The sequence below is a fragment of the Elephas maximus genome, chromosome 11 (genome assembly GCF_024166365.1).
Source record: "Elephas maximus indicus isolate mEleMax1 chromosome 11, mEleMax1 primary haplotype, whole genome shotgun sequence".
NCBI lineage: Eukaryota > Metazoa > Chordata > Mammalia > Proboscidea > Elephantidae > Elephas > Elephas maximus.
The window spans coordinates 115762002-115783954 of record NC_064829.1 but is presented as its reverse complement, the minus strand read 5'-3'; the positions used below and the strand labels follow the sequence as shown (position 1 = coordinate 115783954).

The 21953-nt window shown below is 44.2% G+C and overlaps 2 protein-coding genes across 21 annotated transcripts in view; one reads left to right on the top strand and one right to left on the bottom strand.

The window, feature by feature from the left end:
• The window catches only part of ZNF829 (zinc finger protein 829), a 23807-nt gene extending 10489 nt beyond the window's left edge, over positions 1-13318 (bottom strand). The window contains exons 1-4 of one of the 11 annotated variants that reach the window (XM_049902252.1): positions 12062-13318; positions 11896-11968; positions 5273-5399; positions 4894-4989 (exon numbers count right to left, since the gene is read on the bottom strand). In XM_049902252.1, coding sequence (XP_049758209.1) covers positions 4894-4989; positions 5273-5399; positions 11896-11928 — 256 coding nt within the window. In that variant the 5' untranslated portion in view covers positions 11929-11968; positions 12062-13318. Of the gene's footprint in view, positions 1-4893; positions 4990-5272 lie in introns of all 11 variants that reach the window. The other 10 variants (XM_049902255.1, XM_049902254.1, XM_049902253.1 and 7 more) reach the window with 10 other exon arrangements.
• The window catches only part of ZNF568 (zinc finger protein 568), a 23585-nt gene continuing 14822 nt past the window's right edge, over positions 13191-21953 (top strand). Inside the window, exons 1-4 of one of the 10 annotated variants that reach the window (XM_049902220.1) lie at positions 13191-13302; positions 14886-14956; positions 15604-15682; positions 16263-16321. In XM_049902220.1, coding sequence (XP_049758177.1) covers positions 16307-16321 — 15 coding nt within the window. In that variant the 5' untranslated portion in view covers positions 13191-13302; positions 14886-14956; positions 15604-15682; positions 16263-16306. The other 9 variants (XM_049902219.1, XM_049902221.1, XM_049902217.1 and 6 more) reach the window with 9 other exon arrangements.

Genomic DNA, 21953 nt, shown 5'->3' with positions numbered 1-21953 from the left:
AATTGTGTTGCTCTGTAGTGTGTCTGATTAAACATAATACCTAAGATTCTTAGTTTAACTTTAAGACCTTGGACTATTAAATAAGAATAATTAATAAAACACTAAAATCTTGGTCCCAAAGCATCATTTTTATGTGTAATCACTAATATACACGCCTCGTTATTTTTCATGTTAGAGTGACTATACCTTTGGGTAATGTAAACAAACACATTCATTTTTGTCCATTTATAAGGTTTAAAAGGGATGTGGGTGGCTGTGGGGGGTAATATCACAGAATTGAAGCTTTGTTACTCTGTTTCGGATTATAATTAATATTAGTAGCTGAGGCTATCTGGGAATAATGGTAGCAGAGATATAATGGATGTGTTTTTGTTATGAAGAAAAAAAGGTAATAGTTTTTTTCTTTAAAACTGTTGTTGTGTCAGCTGCCATCAAATAAGCTTCAATTCATGGTGACCCATGTACAACAGAAAAAAACGTTGCTCAGTTCTGCGCCATCTTCACAATTGTTGGTATGCTTGAATCCACTGTGTATTCTGAGTGCCTTCCAACTTAGGGGCTCATCTTCCAGCACAGTATCAGGTAATATTCTGTTGTGATCCAGTGGGTCTTCATTGGTTAATTTTGGGGTCTTCGTTGGTTAATTTTGGGAAGTAGATTGCCATGCTGTTTTAGTCTGGAAGCTCTGATGAAACCCGCCCACCACAGGTAACCCTGCTTTCATAGCATCATAGCAACACATACATGCAAGCCACCAGAGTACGACGAACTGACACACAGGTGGTAGTCTTAGAAAACTGGTTATTCCAAACGAAAAGAGAGAGTTTAGGTATAAATGACATATCAATTTCAATGGGTTTATTCTCAATCTAGGGTTTGGTCTTGGGAAGAACTATTAAAACAGTCTTAAATGACTCTTATTTAGCAAAGATATCAAAATAGAAACTATGAACTACAGTAAATGTGAGAGTAATACATGTTAGCAATGAGATGTATGTTAAGAAGCTACCAAAGGAAAGTTATAAAAATATGTATATAACTAGAATATGAACTGTGAATATTGATATAACCAAGAAATACATGGCAGTTGTACAAACCCAGCCTCAACTACCAGGACAAGACATCAAGAGATACTTTTACATTTAATATATCATAAAATTACAAAATATACTGTTCAAAATATGAAGTTAATTACTAGAAGTATCAAGCTAACAGCTGAAATGATTTTATTCTGATAAGCGGGACTAGGGTGGTGGCAAAGGAAATGCACAGATGAAAAAAGAGACTGCTTTTTCTCAATATAAGCTTTTATTTTATTTTATTTTATTGTGGTAAAATATATATATAATGTAAAATTTGCCATTTTAATCATTTTTAAGTGTACAACTCAAAAACATTAATGTAAGCTTGTTAATACTATACAAGTTTTAACTTGATGGAAAGAAAAAATTAATAATAAACAGACCACGAGTAAGCAGTAAGGTACGAGGCCAAAGGGAGACAGAGTAGAGGGTAAATTAGCCACCTGGTAGGGAGGAAAAGTAGTAAAAGAGAAATAAAGGCTTCAGAGCAGCTAAGGTACGCTGCCGGCAGGGAGAGTGAAGAGTTGCAAGCTCCTGCCTAGGTTCCTGGAGTTCTGTTAGATCCAGAATTGCTTCTCGATCTCAGTAGAGACATGGATATTCTATATTCATCTCTACAGGTGATGATGTCCACTCCCAAGGCTCCAGCTACTACTTCTACTTGAATCAATTCCACTTCTATATTTGACTGGTTTACAACTTTCCTTTTACGTTCCTACTTGAAATTCTGAAGATTCTACTTTGTGGAAACTATTTACAGAAATGTTCTAGCTCCCCCACTGGACAATGAGTCTGTGAATAAGCCTACATATTTTATAAACTATGTAGCACAGCAGTGGGGTTTTTTTTTTTATGTAGCACCCAGCAGACTACCTGCACAAATTTAAAAAATTCAATGTTTTTACAAGATTTAATATTTAATGATGTTAAGTCTCCCCAAACTGATCTACAAACGCATTTCAACCTCGGTAGCAGGAGTAATTTTTTGTGTAAATGTTAATTTAAAAAAAACCCACTTATTCTAAAATGCATATGAAAATACAAATCCAAGTTTTTAAGAAAAGAGCAGAACTTGCTCTACCAGACATCAAGACTGATTACGTGCTGCAGTACATAGTACATTCAAGGGATTTCCGGGCTGATCAAGGGAAAAAATATGACTTCAGGATGGCAGTGTTACAAAACAAGCTATTTACTGAGGCCGACGTTGAGTACTGCGTGCGTGCGGGGGCAGTCCCTTGAGTCCCTTGCTGCAGGACAGCCTCCACAGGCCAGCCGCATGGAGGGACCACTGGAACGGGAAGAGGGCAAGGGAACTCCAGGGGGAGAGTAAAAGCAGAGAGAGCTTACATTAGCAGCAAGACTGAGTCTCTGGGTCAGAGAGCTTTGAAGAGCAGCAGTGGCCTAGGGTCTCTACAGTTTATCTTCTTTGTGGTTGGCAGATGCTAGGTACAGCTTCACACCCAAAAACCGCTGCCAGCTTCACAAGGTATGCAAAATACCCTGGCTGTAAATGGCTACAAATATACTTATTTGGACTGTTTTTCAAAACAACTGGGTGTGTAAAATTTGAGTTGGGTAATGGAGGGCTTTTCGGCCAATGAACCCCAGCTCGCTGCTATGCAGAAATAACCTGGGGGCTACCACACAGAGGCTGTATTGGCTCATTTACATAACACAGGTTTAAGATAGTGTGGTACTGGAACAAAGATAGACAAAAAAGGTAATGAAACAGAACAGAGTCCAGAGACAGACTCACAAATATAAGAACACTTCATTTATGGCAAAGATGGCTCTACAGAGAGTGGGGGAAAAAACAGTCTTTTCAATAAGCAGAGCTGGGTCAATGAGACATCCACATGGAAAAAAATGAAACTTCACCTCACACCACTCACACCACACACAGGTATCAATTCCAGGGAACTGCAGATCTAAATGTAAAAGGTAAAACAATAAAGCTACTATAATCTAACATGGGGAGTATCTCCATGACCGGGGTGGACAACGATTTCCTGTGCGGGACACGAACACCACCTATTACAAAGGAAAAGAAGCCCTGGTGGCACTGTGGTTACGTAAACCAAGAGGGCGGCAACTCACATCCACCAGCCGCAACCTGGCAACTCTATGGGGCAGTTTTACTCTGTCCTATAGGTTGCTATGAGTTGGAATCCACTTGATGGCAACAGGCTTGTTTTTAATAAAGTAAAAAATAGATAACCTTGGCTACATTAAAATAAACTTCTGTTCATCAAAGGACACTATTAAGAATGTAAAAAGGTAAACTACAAAGTGGTAGAAGATATTTACATCACCTGTAACCAATAAAGGGCTCAATTTAAAGAATATATAAAGAACTTCTTCAAATCAACCCAACAAATTTAGCCAAGAAACTTAAACAAGCACATCACAGAAAAGCATATTCAAATGACAATAAACATGAACAGTGGCTCAGCCTCAGTGACACAGTACTACTACTACTACTACTACTACTACACACACACACACACACACACACACACCCAGAATGGCTAAAATTAAAAGGTCCGGCAATACCAAGAATTAGTAATGGCAACTCTCGTACTGCTGGTGGACGTGTAAATTGGTACCGTCACTTTGGAAAACCAGTATTCTCTACTAAAGTTGACCTACACATATCCTATTACCCAGTAATCCACCCCTAGGTATGTCCAACAGAAATCTGTAAATACGTTCACCAAGAGGTATGTACAAGAACGTTCCCAGCAGCATTATGTTCCCAAAAAAACCAAACCCAGTGTCGTCGAGTCGATTCCGACTCATAGCGACCCTGTAGAACACAGTAGAACCGCCCCATAGAGTTTCCAAGGAGCGCCTGGCGGATTCGAACTGCGGACCCTTTGGTTCGCAGCCGTAGCACTTAACCACTACGCCACCAGAATTTCCTAGCATTATGTACACTAGATAAAAATTGGGAACAACTCAATGTTAATAGCAGAAAGGACGCGTAATTTATTATATACATAAAATGGAATGCAACACAGAAATGGGAATGAACTAACATCAGGTATATGCAACCCCACGAGTGGATCGTACAAGCATAATGTTGAACAAAAAAAGCCACAAGCAAAAGAATATATACTGTACGATTTCATTTATATAACGTTCAAGAACAGGCAAAACTAATCCATGGTGTCAGAGGTCAGGACAGTTATTCTGGGGGAGGACAAAGTGGTTATTTTCTGGGAGGGGCACAGAGGGGTCATGAGTTGTAAAGTTCTGTTTCTCGTCATGAGCAGTGGTTACCTGAGCGCATTCACTTTGCATAATTTATTGCACTGTTCAATCATAATTGTGTAGTTTTCTAATGTATGTTACATTTGAATTTTTTTTTTTAAGTGAAAATTAATCAAATGTTGGATAAAGGAAAGGAGGAACTGCTAAATCTAGGATGAACTGGTCAAAGAAGTTAACAAATAACTGGGAAGTAACTAAAGGAAAAACCGGTGCAGGGAGAGAAAAAGAGAACACACACACATTTACACACAGGCAGTTCTTTTGGGGAGAGGGGGTAGAAGTATCTACTTTTATACAAGTCTAAATACAGCAAATGCTAAGAAGGAATGAAATCTCAGATGCAGAGAGAACAGCTGCCTTGGATATGAAGAAGGCAGGCACTCGCTATGCCGAAATGCAAAGGAAGGACAAGAGAAAAACAGCTTGAAATCTCACAGGAAAGAGGCCGAGGGCCTCCGAGGGGAGCTCCTGGATAACATCTCAGAGGTGCTATCCCCTAAGCGCCCTGCTTCCTGCACCATTATCCCTCACTTACCTGAACACAAGCCTCTTGTCAGTTCTCTGTCAACCATCCAAGGCTCTTTTCCTTGTTCCAATAAGGAGATCACAGCTGGTTTAGAATTGGAAAGTCCTGCTCGCAAGAAAGACATGGGACATTGTTATGCTGTGGGTGTCCTCCCAGAAATGAGATCCACTCCCTTGATGATCAAGGAAAAGATGCCACTACAGGAAGGACCAGAGAAAGATGGCAAAGGTAAAGCTTCAGCTGCAGCCCACCGGAGCTGCCCGTCAACAACACTTCCATTCCATTCCTTTGGGAACAGGCAGCAGAAATCTAGCAGGCTACTGGAAACGAGGAATTCACAATGATGTTCCTGAGGGCAGACTACATTCTAGGGGACAGTTATCCTTACCCACTGAAACCAGGTTGCTGTAATTCTCCAACATCACCTCTCTGTACAAATCCATCTGAGCAGGGGCCAGGCATTCCCATTCCTCCAGAGAGAAGTCTACGAACACATCCCTGAACATCGTTAACCCCTGAAACAACAGACACACTTTCAGGATGGAAGGAGAGAAGAAAAAGGTGGTATTAGAGGACGCGGCGGAGGGCTCTGCACAAAACAGATTAGGGAGCGACCTGGAGGGGCTGGAACCCTGTTATATCAGTAGGAGACTTATCTCTTGGAAACAGAGGGCAATGTCTAGGAATGTACAAATGGACTCTTCCAATGAGACGAAACAGCAAGCACCCGGCTTAATGCCTGGCGCGTAGTAAAGTCCTCATACATGTGAGTTCCTTCTTCCTTCCCTTTTTCCTTTTAAGATCCAAGGGAGGGAAAAACGCGATGGACTTTAAAAAACATCTCGCAGTATATTTTAGGGTGGAATTTCAGTATATCGGGGAAAAAGAAAACTTTCTAAAAGCTTACAGAAGGAAAATGCGGTTCAAAAAAAATTTAGGAATCAAAGGCAACGGACTTCTCAACAGAACCATCTGGAATAAGGACAAAGCAAAGCAATTTCATAAAACTATGAAGGAACCTGAAATCTGGCCTAGAATTCTAAACCCAGTCAAATTACCAAGCTAGCATGAAGACTAAATCAAGACATTTCTAGATCTGTAAAAAGGATAAAATTATCTCCCACGCAGCTTTTCTTAGGAAGCTACCAGACTGACTATATGCTCCATCAAAACTAGGTGTTATGTTCAGACACAGGATCCTAAGTCTCTTATTACTTTCACTAGTTTTTGGTCTACAAGATGTCAAAATGTGCCTGTCAGTTTTGTTGAAAGTCCCCCAAAGAGAGTGCAAACAATAGGTGCCAAGTACCATATATTCCAAAATGAGGATGGGGACCATCTACGCAGCACTTGCAAAGCTGGTGACTAAAAATTGGTTTTGTGACCCTTAGTTCAATACCTACCTCAAGGGTATTTCATAGGTTGGCAGGTCCGAGAACAAAGGCTGTCTTTAGGTGAGACGTCTACTTCCGTAAAGCTGTTAGTGTGTAGCGCATTCCTGTCCCATTGGAGAAACGAGGGTGCTTGTCCCTCACCTTAGGCCAAGCAAGATTCCAGAGCCCAAAGTCGAACAGTGAGATTCTTTGAAAGAACTCTGCTGTTTACCCTGGAGTTTAAGGGCACAGAGACTGGTACCTATTTCCCTCCTTGGACCAGACGTGGATGTGGACCCCATGAAGGGACACTGTGACCCCAACAAAGGAGCTGATCACAGGATGCCCAAAGACAGGTACTGTAGGCAGTCACTGTCAAGACGGGTGCCGCCCAATCACAGGAAGTGCAGTTAGAGGTTCCCAGCAGCGGCTTCTCTGAGAAAGTCACAGAAGCACACCGTGAGAAAAGGAGGCAATGCTGAACGCCCAACAGGCGAGGGAAGCCGGCGCCAAACAACAGAGCAGTCACGTCAGACTTCCCTTCTCCTTACCACCTCTTCCCTACCCTGTTCCAATCCCACAGGAGCCGGACACTGCCTGGTGAGCGGGAGAGGACAAGTTCAGGGTGAGGAAAAAGAAAAGCTTGGAATGTCCCCGCTGTTACACTGCCAGCATCTAGCCTGAAGCAAGCCTAAGTGCAGAGGGGCTTTAAATAAAGCTTACACATTATGACACTGACGGAGGTACTGTAATCACTAAAGTGACACAGATCTTGTAACTGAGAATGACCAAGGGATACCAAAGAGTGTTCAGAACAATTACAGGGCCTGTGCTAGTTTTCCTTCAGGGCAGCAAAATTATTAGCCCACAGAGAAGGAGAAGGCTGAGTGTGGAAATTTTGGGAAAATAATTGCTTGCTTCCTATGGAGTCCTGCGTATTTCACAGTGCTGGTTATAAACTGGCTTGGTGTTCCAGTACAAAGTCACACCATCTGCAGAAAGTGATAATCTTGCATCTTCTTTTCTAATTTTTAACCTCTCTGTTTTTTCCTCTTGCCTCACTGCTTTGGTTAAAACCAATGATACAACGATAAACACTGATGACGGTGCATATCCTGGTGTTTTTTCTGCTTTTACTGGGGATGATTCAAATATTTCCTGATTAAACATTAGGTTACCTTCTGAGAACAAAATTCATCTTACCCCTTTTAAAATTTCTTTCCTGCACAGTATACTGCCTCTCTAGAGTTGTTCCCATTAGCATTAGACACTAATCTTCACCGCAGAGACGGTGGAGGGGGAGAGGGGAACGGACACCCTGGTCTTTGGCACAGGAGATGGACTGGGAAGACACGATCCTTTTCTACAGAAATTCAGATACAAAGGCCTTAAACTCAATAGACTGACTCTTAACCTAATGTTCTCTGCATCTGTACCAAACACCCACGTTTGTTTTGAGAGCAAGCCCACGCAGAGTACCAATTTCATACCTGGAGAAATGCTAGCTCTATTTTCAGTACTCTACCCCCGTACCCTGCAACGTTCAGATAAGATAATCGTAAGGTAAATGACAGCCGCAAGATTTAGCAAGTTCCCCACGATTATAAGTGTTGTAACACAAACTGAATGAAGATGTTTACTACCATTTGGGGGAAGTATCCAAAAACTTCCAGCAGCCTGTCATCCTGACAGGCCCCTCCTGAGGTAAGTGGCCCCTGCTAAGATGAGGCGTGGTTCTTTTGCTTAATATTGCTTTGGTTTGAACTATAAATATCAACTCTAAATAGCAAAAAGAGATTAAGAAACAAAAAAGGAAAGAATGAGAATTTCTAACCAGTGTTTTAGAGCCTGAAAAGAAGAGAGAATGAGGCAGGAGCAATATTTGAAGACAGAATGGCTATCAGTGTACAAATTCAAGAACTCCTACGAATCCCAAGCAGATAAATAATAGAAAATGTTAAAAACTGCCAGAGGAAGAAAAGACAGATTATCTTCAAAGGGAGGAACTATAGTAACCAAGACCAGGTGGTGCTGGCACAGGGACATACGGCAGACAGATGGACGCGTACAGCGCTCACGGACAGACCCACGCACGTGTGAACACGGCATACATCTGCAGGGCAATCGGAACATATTAGCCTCTCCGATAGAAACCTGACCCTGCCTCACCATACACAAAAGCCAAGTACAGGTGAGCTAAATACCTAAATGAGAAAGGCAAAACTTACACCTTTAAGCATAAATATCGGAGAATATCTGCAGGACCTTGGGACAGAAAAGGATTTCTTAAAGAAGATACAAAAAGCTCTAACCACGAAGGAAAACAAATTGATAGATGTGACTATGTTAAAATGAGGACTTCTGTTCATAAACCCATCTGAAAAAGTGATAAAACAGTCTAAATAGTAGGAAAACATAATCAATAAAAGATTCATACCCAAATTGTATAAAGAACTCCTACAAATCAATAAGAGAGAACCCAAGAGAAAAACAGGTGAAAGGCTTCAACAGTGTGGTGCAATGGATTGCATAATGTGGGCTTTCTAGCTATTGTCTTGGTGACTCACATATGATGGTTGAGAGGCAGGAAGGGAGGATCTCACCAACTTCAGGGAAGAAAAGCCAGGAGTGGAGCGTACCCTTTGGACCCAGAATTCCTGTACGGAGAATTCCAGGAGAGACAGAGAGAGCTGTAACACTGAAGTAGCAAGCAGTGGTGGCAGAGAAATAGCAGCGATAGTGGCAGGAGATGGCATGATGGGCCAGGAGCCCACACAGCAAGAAAGCTGAGTGCCTTCAGGCCAAGGCTTACTGGCAGAGTGGGGTGCCTTGGGGCACTTATTGGCAGAGCTGAAAGAGCTTCTTAACAATTGCCCAAGCAAGGCAGAGGCCTGGCTGATGGGCCAAGGGCCAGAGAGAGGCCTGCCTGCAGGCATAGCTGAGAAGAGGCTGTCTTCATGGAAGAACCATATCCTGAGTCATTCCTGAACCTGAATTGTATATAACCTGTTACTTCCCTAATAAACCCCGTAACTGTGAGTATGGTCTATGAGTTCTGTGTGGTCATTGCAACGAATTATCAATCCCAGCAGAGCAGCAGAGTGCCGTGGGAGGGAAGATTGGTGTCGGAATTGGTAAAAGGTTGGAAAGAGAAGGTATGTCTGACCTCCGCCTCACAGGAACCAGCCCTGGGCTGTTGATGTGGAGTCTCCTTCCCCCTTGTGAAGTTAGAGGAGGTCAGATGCCTCTGCCATGCCATTTTTATGAACAGGCATGTCAAAAAAGAAAAAACTAATGACCAATAAATATTTGCAACGGTGTTCAATTTCATAGTTAATCATGAAAGTCCAAACTAAAACACACACAGTGCATCCTCACTACCTGCAAATTGTGTATTTGTGAAACAGAGATCCTGCTCACTAAAACTTATCGGCAGCCCCAAAATCAACGCTCACAGTGCTTTTACAGCTATTCACAAATGTGTGCAGGGCAACAAAAAACGTGAATTGCCCGATGCACACATTCCCAGCTGACGCTGACCAAGGCAATGCTGTCTTCCCGTTCCAGCTCTCATACTGTGAACGAGTGTCCTTTTCACAGTGAATTTAGTGCCGTGGTTTTCACATTTTTGTTGATGATTTTGCTACTTAAAATGGCTCCCAAGTATAGTGGTCCAGTGCTACCTCGTTTCCTAAGCACGAGAAGGCTGGCATGTGCCTTAGGAAAAAGCGCATGTCTCAGACAAGCCCGTCCAGTCATGAGTTACAGTGCTGTTGCCCGTAAGTGAACAATATTTACGGAAAGGAAAACACACATAAAACAGGTGTGTACTGAGCAGTTGATGAAAATATTATGACCAGAGGCTGGGGCAATGGTTCAGAATCTGCAAATTAAGTAACGTAACAACCTCGAATGAGAACTGACTCTGTGTGTGTGTGTGTGTGTGTGTGTGTGTGTGTCGTGTGTGTGTGTGCGTATTCATGCATGTACATGAGTGTGTGGGTGTATAAATCATTAGTTGCCCACCACATGTGGCAAAAATTTAAAGTCCGGGTACTACTGATTTGAGTTTATTTATGAGACTCCCTTTGTGGTTATGTGCTAAATTACAGGTATATGCATTATATACTTTTCTGCATGTACGCTGTATTACGCCACAAAGTTAGCAATCATAGCCCATTCATCCAAAGAAATAATACATATCTTTGAAGAAAAGTATTTACAAAGACCATTGGATGACCAAAACCAAAAACCAAATCCATTGCCGTCGAGTTGATTTTGACGCATAGCGACCCTATAGGACAGAGTGGAGCTGCCCCACAGTTTCCAAGGAGCGCCTAGCAGATTCGAACTGCTGACCTTTTGGTTAGCAGCCATAGCACTTAACCACTACACCACCAGGGTTTCCACTGGATGACACAGGAGAATACTTACAATACCTTTTAGTGAAAAGGTATGCTATGGAACAATAAATGGAGCATAATTTAATTTTGGAAAAATAATGGTAACACATCAATATTAACACCGGTTATTTCTGAATGGTTAAATTTTATCTACTTTTTCATGCTAATTCTGTGTTTTCAAAATCTTTATATTAATCATGATTTGAAATTATAATAAATAACTGTATTTAAAAAGATGAGAACTGAGAATGCAACACACAGAAGTAGGGCCGTTATCCAAATAGTGAACATTAGGTATATGGGGGGTACTGAGATCTAATACCAGGCCTAACTATCCTTCTCTCCAATGGGAAAATTATAAGGATTTACACTCAAACCCCGAAGAAAGATGTGGCAGTCTGCTTCCATAGATATTTCAGCCTTGGAAACCCTATGGAGTAGTTCTACTCGGTCCTATAGGGTCACTATGAGTAGGAATCAACTCAATGGCAATGGATTTGATTTGGGTATAATCAAGCCATGGTGTTTTCAGTCACCTTAGATGCACGCGAAAGCTGGACAGTGAATAAAGAAGACCAAAGAAGAACTGATGTCTTTGAATTACGGTGTTGGCGAAGAATATTGAATATACTGTGGACTGTCAGTACAATGAACCAATCTGTCTTGGAAAAAGTTCGTCTGACGTACTTGGGACATGTTATCAAGAGGGACCAGTCCCGGGAGAAGGACGTCATGCTTGGTAAAGCAGAGGGTTAGCAAAAAAGAGGAAGCCCCTCAATAAGATGGACTGATAACAGCGGCTGCAACGATGGGTTCAACCATAGCAATGATTTTGAGGATAGCACAGGACCAGGCAGTGTTTCATTCTGTTGTACATATGGTCACTATGAGTTGGAACTGACTGTATAGCACCTAACAACAACGAAAATGAGGAGTCCCTGGTGGCACAAATGGTTAAGTGCTCAGCTACTAACTGAAAGGTTGGCAGTTTGAATCCACTCAGAGGCTCCTCGGAAGAAAGGCCTGGTGATCTACTTCCAAAAGATCACACACACAAAAAAAAGATCACAGACATTGAAAATCCTGGGGAGCACAGACCTACTCTGAGTTGCATGGGGTCGCCATGAGTTAGAAATTATGTCAGAACGGGTTTGGTTTGGTTTTAGTTATAATCAAATTACACATCCTTTTAAGCAAGAATTTTCAGAAGCAAAGCAGAGGAAACTCGACCACACCTTGGCCACTGCTTGCAGAAGTTCATCATGCATTCTTCCCTCCACTTCTGGGCCTCACCTAGAAAGGGCAGAACTGGGGGAGGAGAAAATAACTGTGCTTGTGGTGTCCAAACTGGTCAGGTTAGAGGTCACCCCCTCACAGCCCCCCATCACCCACCACACATACGGTCAGGAGGTCAGAGGGGAGAGAAGCATGGTGCCCAGTCCAGTGTCTCAGGGCAAGGATGAGGTCACTGCTGTTCAGGGCCAGAATCTGGTCACCACTCAAGGTATCCTGGGACAGTGTTCTGTAGTCAAAACCACGCAGGTGGCAGAAACCTCGTACCCCCAGACACAGTGCCACGTACATACAGGGACCAAGTCAAAACCAAACCCATTGCCACTGGGTTGATTCCGACTCACAGCGACCCTACAGGACAGAGTAGAATTGTCCCATATGGTTTCCAAGGCTGTAAATTTTTTTTTTAATCTTTAGGTAAAGCAGACTGCCACATCTTTCTCCCGAGGAGCGGCTGGTGGGTTCCAACTGCCGACCTTGTGCTTGGCAGCTGAGTGTTTTAACCACTGCGGCACATACAGGCACAGTCACACTTAAACCAAGGGGACACGTATAGCTACACCCACACATACAGCGCCACATGGGGTCCCACAGTTACAACCCACACCCACCACGGGACGGAGAGTCACATCCGCGTAGCCGCAGGCTCCCCGCGATGTCGCACACAATCACGCCCTATTCAAGGGACACAGAGTGACAACCCCACAATGACAGGGATCCCACACCTGCACTGAAGCCCGCAGTGTCACAATGTTCCACACAACCTCTCCTTCTTAGGCCACTCCGCCCGCACAGGTCCGAGACCCGCGGCCCAAGGTCAGTACCATCCTCCGGACTCCTCACCTCGGACCTTCCAGGGTCGGCACCTGCGGAGACGAACCGGTTCCGCCCCGATTGCTCACTTCACAAATCTAACTGTCCCGCCAGGCATGACGCAAATTCCTGCAAAAAGAAAGTCCGCCACCGGGTCCTCTGGGAAATGTGGTCCACAGCAGGACTCACACCGGCAACATGGCGTCCGGCCTCTCGGCGCCTGGCCTGGGCCAACCCAACGTTACCGCTCCCGCACCTCTCAGCGTCGCGGAGTCTCCGTCGTGCCATCGGCGCGCGCGGGCCCGAGCGTCCTCCGCGGACCTCGCTCACGCGCTCCCCACTGGTTCACGCGGCCTGCGTCCTGGCCGGAAGTTCGGTGGCCGCGGGGCCTTCTGGGAGATGTAGTTCTGCGCGGCCCCGGCGGCCGGGAGGCGGGTGCGGAGGAGGGTCCGCGGTGCCGCGCTCGGCCCGGGCCTACCTACGGGTCGCCTTCGCCCGAGCTCCCAGAAGCTGTGCGCGGGAGGCGTTTCCCGCAGGTGACGCTGCCGCCTTCTCGCAGCGGGGCGTGGAGGTGGGGCCGGAGCGGCCTGGATGGCGAGCCGCGGGCGGCCGACGGGGCGGAGCCTCTGGGGAGTCCGGCGAGTGTCCGGGGTAGCGGCGCCGCGGAGCTGGGCGCGGGCGCTCAGCCTGGGAGTCCGCGCCTAAGGAGTGGTGGGAGCTGTTGGAGCAAGACGCTGGGGGAGATGGTGTGTCTGTGTGTGTGTGAGAGGTTGTGTGTGTGTGAGAGATTGTGTGTGTGAGAGAGAGATCGTGACCCTGCGTGTGTGATTGTGATGACACGTGTAATGGGCTGTCTGAGTGTGGTGCTGGCAGGAGCAACTGTAGTGGTTTAAGTGGCTGTGATACGTGTGTGAGAATGGTGGTGTGTGTGGCTGGATGTGTGTGTGGTGGCGTAATTATGGTCTGTGTGATTGTGATGATACGTGTTTGTGTGTATGATGATGAAGTGTGTGGTGGGGTGTGCGTGATCAGGATGAAGGATGTGGTGGTGTGTGTGAGAGAGAACGAGCTGAGAGTTTGGTGAGGTGTGTGTGATCATGATGTGTGTGGTTCTTGTTTAACCTGACTTCTCTGTAGCATGTCACAGAGTTTGTAACTGCTTCAAAAAAAAGCATTTCTGTGTTTGGTTTCTAGTGGTTCGCCCTCTGCATTGGCTACTCCTTTTCAGTCTCCTTTCCAGGCTCATCATTATCTCATCATGGTATAGCTTGCTTCTTTTCTAGGGTGGGTTCAGATCTGCCCCACATGAGTCTTTCCTGGGGCTCTGGCTAAAGGGACAGTGGTTACCAGGGCATGATCTTCTCATAAGGAACCTGGTGGCACAGTGGTTAAAGCACTCTGCTGCTTACGGAAAGGTGGGAGGTTGGAACCCACCAGCCCCTGTGCAAGAGAAAGATGTGCCAGTCTGTTTCTGGAAAGGCTTACAGCCTTGGAAACCCTATGGGGCAGTTCTGCCCTGTCCTGTAGGGTCGCTATGAGTTGGAATTGGCAGTGGGTGGATCTTCTACTGGTGGATCACCAAAGCGCAAGACCACAAAACAAATCATGCAAACACCGTTAGAACCTGTGCTCCCAGGTATACAGATATTAGCCCAAGCACATCATGTGCCTAAGCTTAACATCAGCAGGATGGGAAAACACACACAGCAGGAGGGCGTGGCAAATAGCGTGAATGTACAATCCTATCACAAGTGAAGCATTGGGACCAGGCCGTGCAACGCTTAAGCACTTGGCTGCTAACTGAAAGGTGGTCAGTTTGAATCCACCAGCTGGAAACCCTATGGGGGCAGTTTTCTACTCTGCCTTATAGGGTCACTATGATTAAGAATCGACGGGTTTTATTAGGAATGAAGAATTAGGACCATTATTCCAGTCTACCACATTAAGAAACATGCCAATTTATCCTGGTGCATGCTTTTTAGTACAAGTTCTCTTTTGTCTAATAGTATTGTTTATGAGGTTTTGTTGTTATTGTATTTTCCAGAAATTTAATTTTCTAACCTCTTTATCTCGACTCGACGGCACCGGGTTTTTTAACCTCTTTATGTCTTTGTTTCAGGTCTCTCTCTTGTAAAGAGCATGTTGCTCGGCTTTTTTCCATTTCATCCTGTTTGACTGATACTTTAATAGGTGAGCTTAATTCAGTTACCTTTATTGTGATTACTGATATGTATTAGCTTGTTTTTACTTCTTCTTTTTGTCCTATACCTTTTTTAATTGTGCAGGCTTAGCTTATCCCTTTTTTTCTCTCCACTGATTTGGAAATTGCTAATTCTATTCCTATTCTTACCCTTGAATTTTTAACATGCGTACTTAAGGAAACCCATACTGAAAAAAGACTTTAGGACTCTTTAACTCCAAACTATTCACCCATTTCTGTTATTATTGTGTTTTACTTCTAATTTTTAATACCCCAAATTAGTAGTAGTTTATTTGTTCAACATATATATTTTTGACAGCCTGTTATCAGTAGGAAAAACAGACAGAGAAGAATCCCTGTTTTCATGAAGTTTATATGGGGGGAGGGTTGACAGATAATATGTATGATAAATTATGTACGGTAGTTAGTTAGAAGGTGGTCATTGTTACTAAAAAAAAAAACTAGGAGTATATTCCATTTATATTAAAAAATTTTTTTCTAGGCATTCTCCTCCCCCCCCTTCAGCTCCTGGCAGCCACTAATAAACTTTTGTCTGAGGCATTGGCCTATTCTAGGTATTTCATCGAAGCGGAATCACGCAATATTTGTCCTTTTGTGTCTGGCTTATTTCACTCAGGATAACGTTTTCAAGGTTCATCCATGTAATGGCATGTATCAGCACTTCGTTTCTCTTTATGGCTGAATAATCATCTGTTGTACGTATACGCCATATTTTGTTCTTCCATTCATCTGCTGATGGACACTTGGGTTGTTCCCACATTTTAGGCCCTGAATTTTTTGTGGTGAAAAATAAATCAGTTATTTTAATATGTCGTTAGAATCATGACTGCTTTCCATTCTTTCATATAATTGTTCCAAAATGCCTACCTGTAACCAGTTTCAATTAAAGTTTTTTCCCAAACTCTTCATTATCAAAATATCACCTTAAAGAGCATCTTAACCCTTGCTGGGATTGTATTTAATCTATACTACTACGTACTTAGGTTAAGTTTCCAGGAGTAAAATAGCAAGAGCCTAGGAGAATACTATATTGCCAGTGAATTCTTCGGGCACCCTCTGCTTTGCCCTCCAGCTATCCCCATCAGACCCTTTGTGATTAAGTCTGTCATGTTCGTGTCAGCATCTCCATAGCCCGGTGCTGGTTAACGTTTCTCATGACTCTTTAAGGGTCGTTCATCCACAGGGGGCCATACAGCCAGCCGCCCAGTGCTGAAGATTTCCGTCTTTGTTTCTCTGCAGCTCTGAAACAAGTCTCTTTTATTTCTCTCCCCTCAGCTTGGCGTCCGCAGGACTGTGCCCTTTCCAGGGAAGAGGAGGATATGACCAGGTCTCATGTACGTTTTAAGCACGTTATTTATTTCCTGCCTTATTTTGCAATGTTGTAGTGGGTTACCAAGGTCCACTTAGTAAAATGGGAGAAAAACAATAGATGAAAATCAAGATGAGGAAAAATATAAATAGAAGACCAGAACCAGAGGAAATTTGGGATATGAATATGCAAGGAAATGTCCGTGCACAGTTACTAAGATTGGGCTCAGCTTTGACTATGATCTGAAGAGGCACAGCAAACTGGGAGATAGAGTTCATTTCACAAATTGTACTGCGTATGACAAAGAAGCTTGACAACTGTGTCTTAGTCACCTAGTGCCGCCGTGATAGAAGTACCACAAGTAGATGGCTTTAACAAAGGGAACTTTATTTTCTCACAGCCTAGGCGTTTACAAGTCCAAATTCAGGGCCTTGGCTCCAGGGTAAGGCGTTCTCTCTCTGTTGGTTCTGAAGGCAGGTCCTTGTCCTCAATCTTCCCATGGTCGAGGAGCTTTTCAGGCGCAGGGACCCCGGGTCCAAAGGACACACTCCGCTCCCGCTGCTGCATGCTTCCTGGTATGAGGTCCCCAACTCTCTGCTTGCTTCCCTTTCCTTTTATCTCTTGAGAGATAGAAGGTGGTGCAGGCCACACCCCAGAGAAACTCCCTTTACGTTGGATCAGGGAGATGACCCGAGTAAGGGTGGTGTTACAATCCCACCGTAATCCTCGTAACATAAAATTACAATCACAAAATGGAGGACAACCACACAATACTTGGAATCGTGGCCTAACCAAGTTGACACATGTTTTGGGGGACACAATTCAATCCATTACAAACTGCTTAGGGGGAAAAAGCTTTTCAGTGGCACTAGGTCAAAAAGAAATTCTGAAATAATTCTATAATTGTTAAACTCGTTTTTAAAAAAAAATCCTGTCTTGCCTAAGGATTAAAAACTTACTCTGGAGGAATAAATGGAACACCTGTCTTTCAGGTGAGCCTACGTATTTTTTAAATTGAGCTTTTGATAGAAGTTGAGGCAAAATATACACTACATCTTAGTGGTTTCGGAACATGTGGTATCCTCCATCCTTTTACAAAATGACCCATCCTTCTCTGCCCTTGACTCCCTTTCTACCTCTGGGGCCTCTCTCTGTCAGCTCTTCCTCATACTCCTCTATGTTGAAGATTGCCCACTTCACTGACTTTTTTCCTCTCAGCTCAAGTATCTCTCGCCCTGAAAAACACATCTTTTGACGGCATGATCATGTGGTTCACCCACCTCTTTCTCTTGTCAAGAGAACAGTCTGTGCTTATGGATAGACTTGTGTTCAGATTTTGGCCCAGTGACGTAGTGCGTGATCATAGGCAAGTTTCTTAATCTCTTTGTGCCTCAGTTACATTATCTGTAAATGGGGATAATAATGGTTCTTGTTGTCGTTGTTAGGTGCCGTTGAGTGGGTTCTGACTCATAGCGACCCTACGCACAACAGAACGAAACACTGCCCGGTCCTGCGCCATCCTTGCAGTTGTTGCTATGCTTGAGCTCGTTGTTGCAGCCACTGTGTCAGTCCACCTCGTTGAGGGTCTTCCTCTTTCCCACTGACCCTGTACTCTGCCAAGCACGATGTCCTTCTCCAGGGACTGATCCCTCCTGACAACATGTCCAAAGTATGTAAGACGCAGTCTCGCCATCCTTGCCTCTAAGGAGCATTCTGGGTGTACTTCTAAGACAGATTTGTTTGTTCTTTTGGCAGTCCATGGTATATTCAATATTCTTCCCCAACACCACAATTCAAAGGCATCAATTCTTCGGTCTTCCTTATTCATTGTCCAGCTTTCACATGCATATGATGTCCTTTGCAGCAGATTTGCCCAATGCAATGCGTCTTTTGATTTCTTGACTGCTGCTTCCATGGCTGTCGATTGTGGATCCAAGTAAAATGAAATCCTTGACAACTTCAATCTCTTCCCCATTTATCACTGCTGTTGCTCATTGGTCCAGTTGTGAGGATTTTTGTTTTCTTTATGTTGAGGTGTAATCCGTACTGAAGGCTGTGGTCTTTGATCTTCATTAGTGAGTGCTTCAAGTCCTCTTCACTTTCAGCAAGCAAGGTTGTATCATGTGCATAACGCAGGTTGTTAATGAGCCTTCCTCCAATCCTGATGCCTCGTTCTTCTTCATATAGTCCAGCTTCTCGGATTATTTGCTCAGCATACAAAAAAAAAAAAAAATAGACTGAATTTAAAAAAAAAAAAAAAAACAGTGCCAGATTGAATAGGTATGGTGAAAGAATACAACCCTGGTGCATACCTTTCCTGACTTTAAACCAATCAATATCCCCTTGTTCTGCCTGAACAACTGCCTCTTGATCTATGTAAAGGTTCCTCATGAGCACAATTAAGTGTTCTGGAATTCCCATTCTTCGCAATGTTATCCATAGTTTGTTATGATCTACACAGTCGAATGCCTTTGTATAGTCAATAAAACACAGGTAAACATCCTTCTGGTATTCTCTGCTTTCAGCAAGGATCCATCTGACATCAGCAATGATATCCCTGGTTCCACATCCTCTTCTGAAACCGGCCTGAATTTCTGGCAGTTCTCTGTCGATATACTGCTACAGCCGTTTTTGAATGATCTTCAGCAAAATTTTGCTTGCGTGCGATATTAATGATATTGTTCTATAATTTCCACATGCAGTTGGATCACCTTTTGTGGGAATAGGGATAAATATGGATCTCTTCCAGTCAGTTGGCCAGGAAGCTGTCTTCCATATTTCTTGGCATAGACGAGTGAGTACCTCCAGCGCTGCATCTGTTTGTTGAAATATCTCAATTGATATTCCATCAATTCCTGGAGCCTTGTTTTTCGCCAGTGCCTTCAGAGCAGCTTGGACTTCTTCCTTCAATACCATTGGTTCCTGATCATATGGCACCTCTTGAAAAGGTTGAACATCGACTAATTCTTTTTGGTATAATGACTCTGTATTCCTTCCATCTCCTTTTGATGCTTCCTGCGTCGTTTAATATTTTCCCCGTGGAATCCTTCACTATTGAAACTCGGGGCTTGAATTTTTTTTTCAATTCTTTCGGCTTGAGAAACGCTGAGCGTGTCCTTCCCTTTAGGTTTCCCATCTCCAGCTCTTTGCACACGTCATTATAATACTTTACTTTGTCTTCTCGAGACGCCCTTTGAAATCTTCTGTTCAGTTCTTTTACTTCATCAATTCTTCCTTTTGCTTTAGCCGCTCGATGTTCAAGAGCAAGTTTCAGAGTCTCTTCTGACATCCATCTTGGTCTTTTCTTTGTTTGCTGTCTTTTCAATGACCTCTTGCTTTCTTCATGTATGATGTCCTTGATGTCATTCCACAACTGGTCTGGTCTTTGGTCACTAGTGTTCAGTGAGTCAAATCTAATCTTCAGACGGTCTCCAAATTCCGGTGAAGTATACTCAAGGTCATATGTTGGCTTTCGTAGACTTGGTCTGATTTTCTTCAGTTTCGGCTTGAACTTGCATATGAGCAATTGATGGTCTGTTCCACAGTCGGCCCCTAGCCTTGTTCTGACTGATGATACTGAGCTTTTCCATTGTCTCTTTCCACAGATGTAGTAAATTTGGTTTCTGTGTGTCCCATCTGGCAAGGTCCATGTTAGTCACCCTTTATGTTGGTGACAGAAGGTATTTGCAATGAAGAAGTCGTTGCTCTTGCAAACTTGTATCATTCCATTTCTGGCATTGTTTCCATCACCAATGCAATGATAGGTAGGCCCAGGCCAAGCACCTCACCCACGGACCCTCCTCCACACCGCTTCCTGGCCATCGGGCTGTGCAGAGCAACATCTCCCAGAAGGCCCCTCCGGCACTTAACTTCCGGTGAGGACGCAGGCCGCGTGTACCCTGTGGGGAGCGTGTGAGCGAGGTCCGCAGAGGACGCTCCGCCAGCATGCGCCTATGGCACGACGGAAACTCCGAGACCTGGCTGGACACTGAGAGGTGCGGGAGCAGTAGCATTGGGTCGGCCCAGGCCAGGTGCCGAGAGGCCAAACGCCATGTTGTCGGTGTGAGTCCTGCTGTGGACCACATTTCCCAGAGGACCCGGTGGCGGACTCTGTTTTTGCAGGAATTTGCGTCACGCCTGGCAGGACAGTTAGATTCGTGAAGGGAGCAATCGGGGCCCCCCGGGAACCGGTTCTTCTCCACAGGTACAGACCCGGGAAGGCTGGAGGTGAGGAGTCTGGATTAAGATTAAGAAACATGCATAAACTGCGTGAATACACATCAAGTGTCTGATAAAGCTAGAGCTGAAAACTGGGAGTCTGACTCTAGGGCCCACGCTGTGTGATACTATACAGATTGAACCTTACTCGTGAGTGAAGAAATGCAAATTCTACTAGCTGTCTGTTCATGTGGTTTGTCCGTTTTAAATCGTTAGTCTTTTTACTTGATATGAGAGAATTTTAAGAATGCCCAGTTCTTTTTGTGTGTGTGTTTTAAGTGAAAGTTTACAATTCAAGTCAGTCTCTCATGCAAAAACTTAAACACACCTTGCTATGTACTCCTAGCTGCTCCCCACAATGTGACAGCGCACTCCTCCTCTCTATTCTGTATTCCCTGTGTCCATTCAACCAGCTCCTGTCCCCCTCTCCCTTCTCATCTTGTCTCTAGGCAGGAGCTCTGCCCATATAGTCTCATGTGTCTACTTGAGCCAGGAAGCTCACTCCTCATGAGTATCATTTTCTGTCTTATAGTCCAGTCTAATCTTTGTCTGAGGAGTTGGCTTTCGGAATAGTTCCACAGAGTGAGGCAGCCACAGTGGACCTGCTGACCCATGGAGCAAGAGAGCCGAGGGCATTCAGGCATGAGGCTTGCTGGTGGAGTGGGGTGCTTCGGGGCACTTATCAGTGGAGCTAAAGAGCTTTTGTAACACTCGACTGAGCAGGGAAGAGGCCAGGCCCAACCAGGGAACAGGCCGAGGCAGAGTGGGAGCCGAGGCGGAGAACAGGGCTCAGTGGCAGAGGCCTGCCTGCAGGCATGACTGAGAAGAAACTGTCCTGATGGATGAACTGTATCCTGTCTCCTGAGTTGTTACCAGTACTTGTGAGTTGATCCTGATCTGAGTTATAACCTGTTACTACTAATAAACTCCATAATCGTGAGTATGGTGTGTGAGTTCTGTGTGGCCACTGCAGTGAATTATTGAACCCAGCAGAGAAGTAGAGTGCTGTGGGAGAGACAGCTGGTGTCAGAAATGAAGAAGTTGAAGAGTGGAGGTATGTCTGACCTCTACCTCATAAGAGTTAGCTTTGTGATCCTGATTCTTATCTCTTCTCCTGGATGTTGACAGGCCCTGATGCTAGATTAAACAAACAAACAAAAAACCCTTTACTGTTGAGTTAGTTCTAACTCATAGCGACCCTATAGGACAGAGTTGAACTGCCCCATAGTGTTTCCAAGGAGCAGCTGGTGGATTCAAACTGCCGACCTCTTCTTTAGCAGCTGAGCCCTTAACAACTGTGCCACCAGAGCTCTATTCTGTCACCTTTTTTTTTTTTTTTTAACTCAGCGTTTTACCGTGATGTATCTGGGTGAGTATCTCTTTGCATTTATCTTACTCAGAATTTATTGAATGTCTTAAACGTGTAAATTAATGCTTTT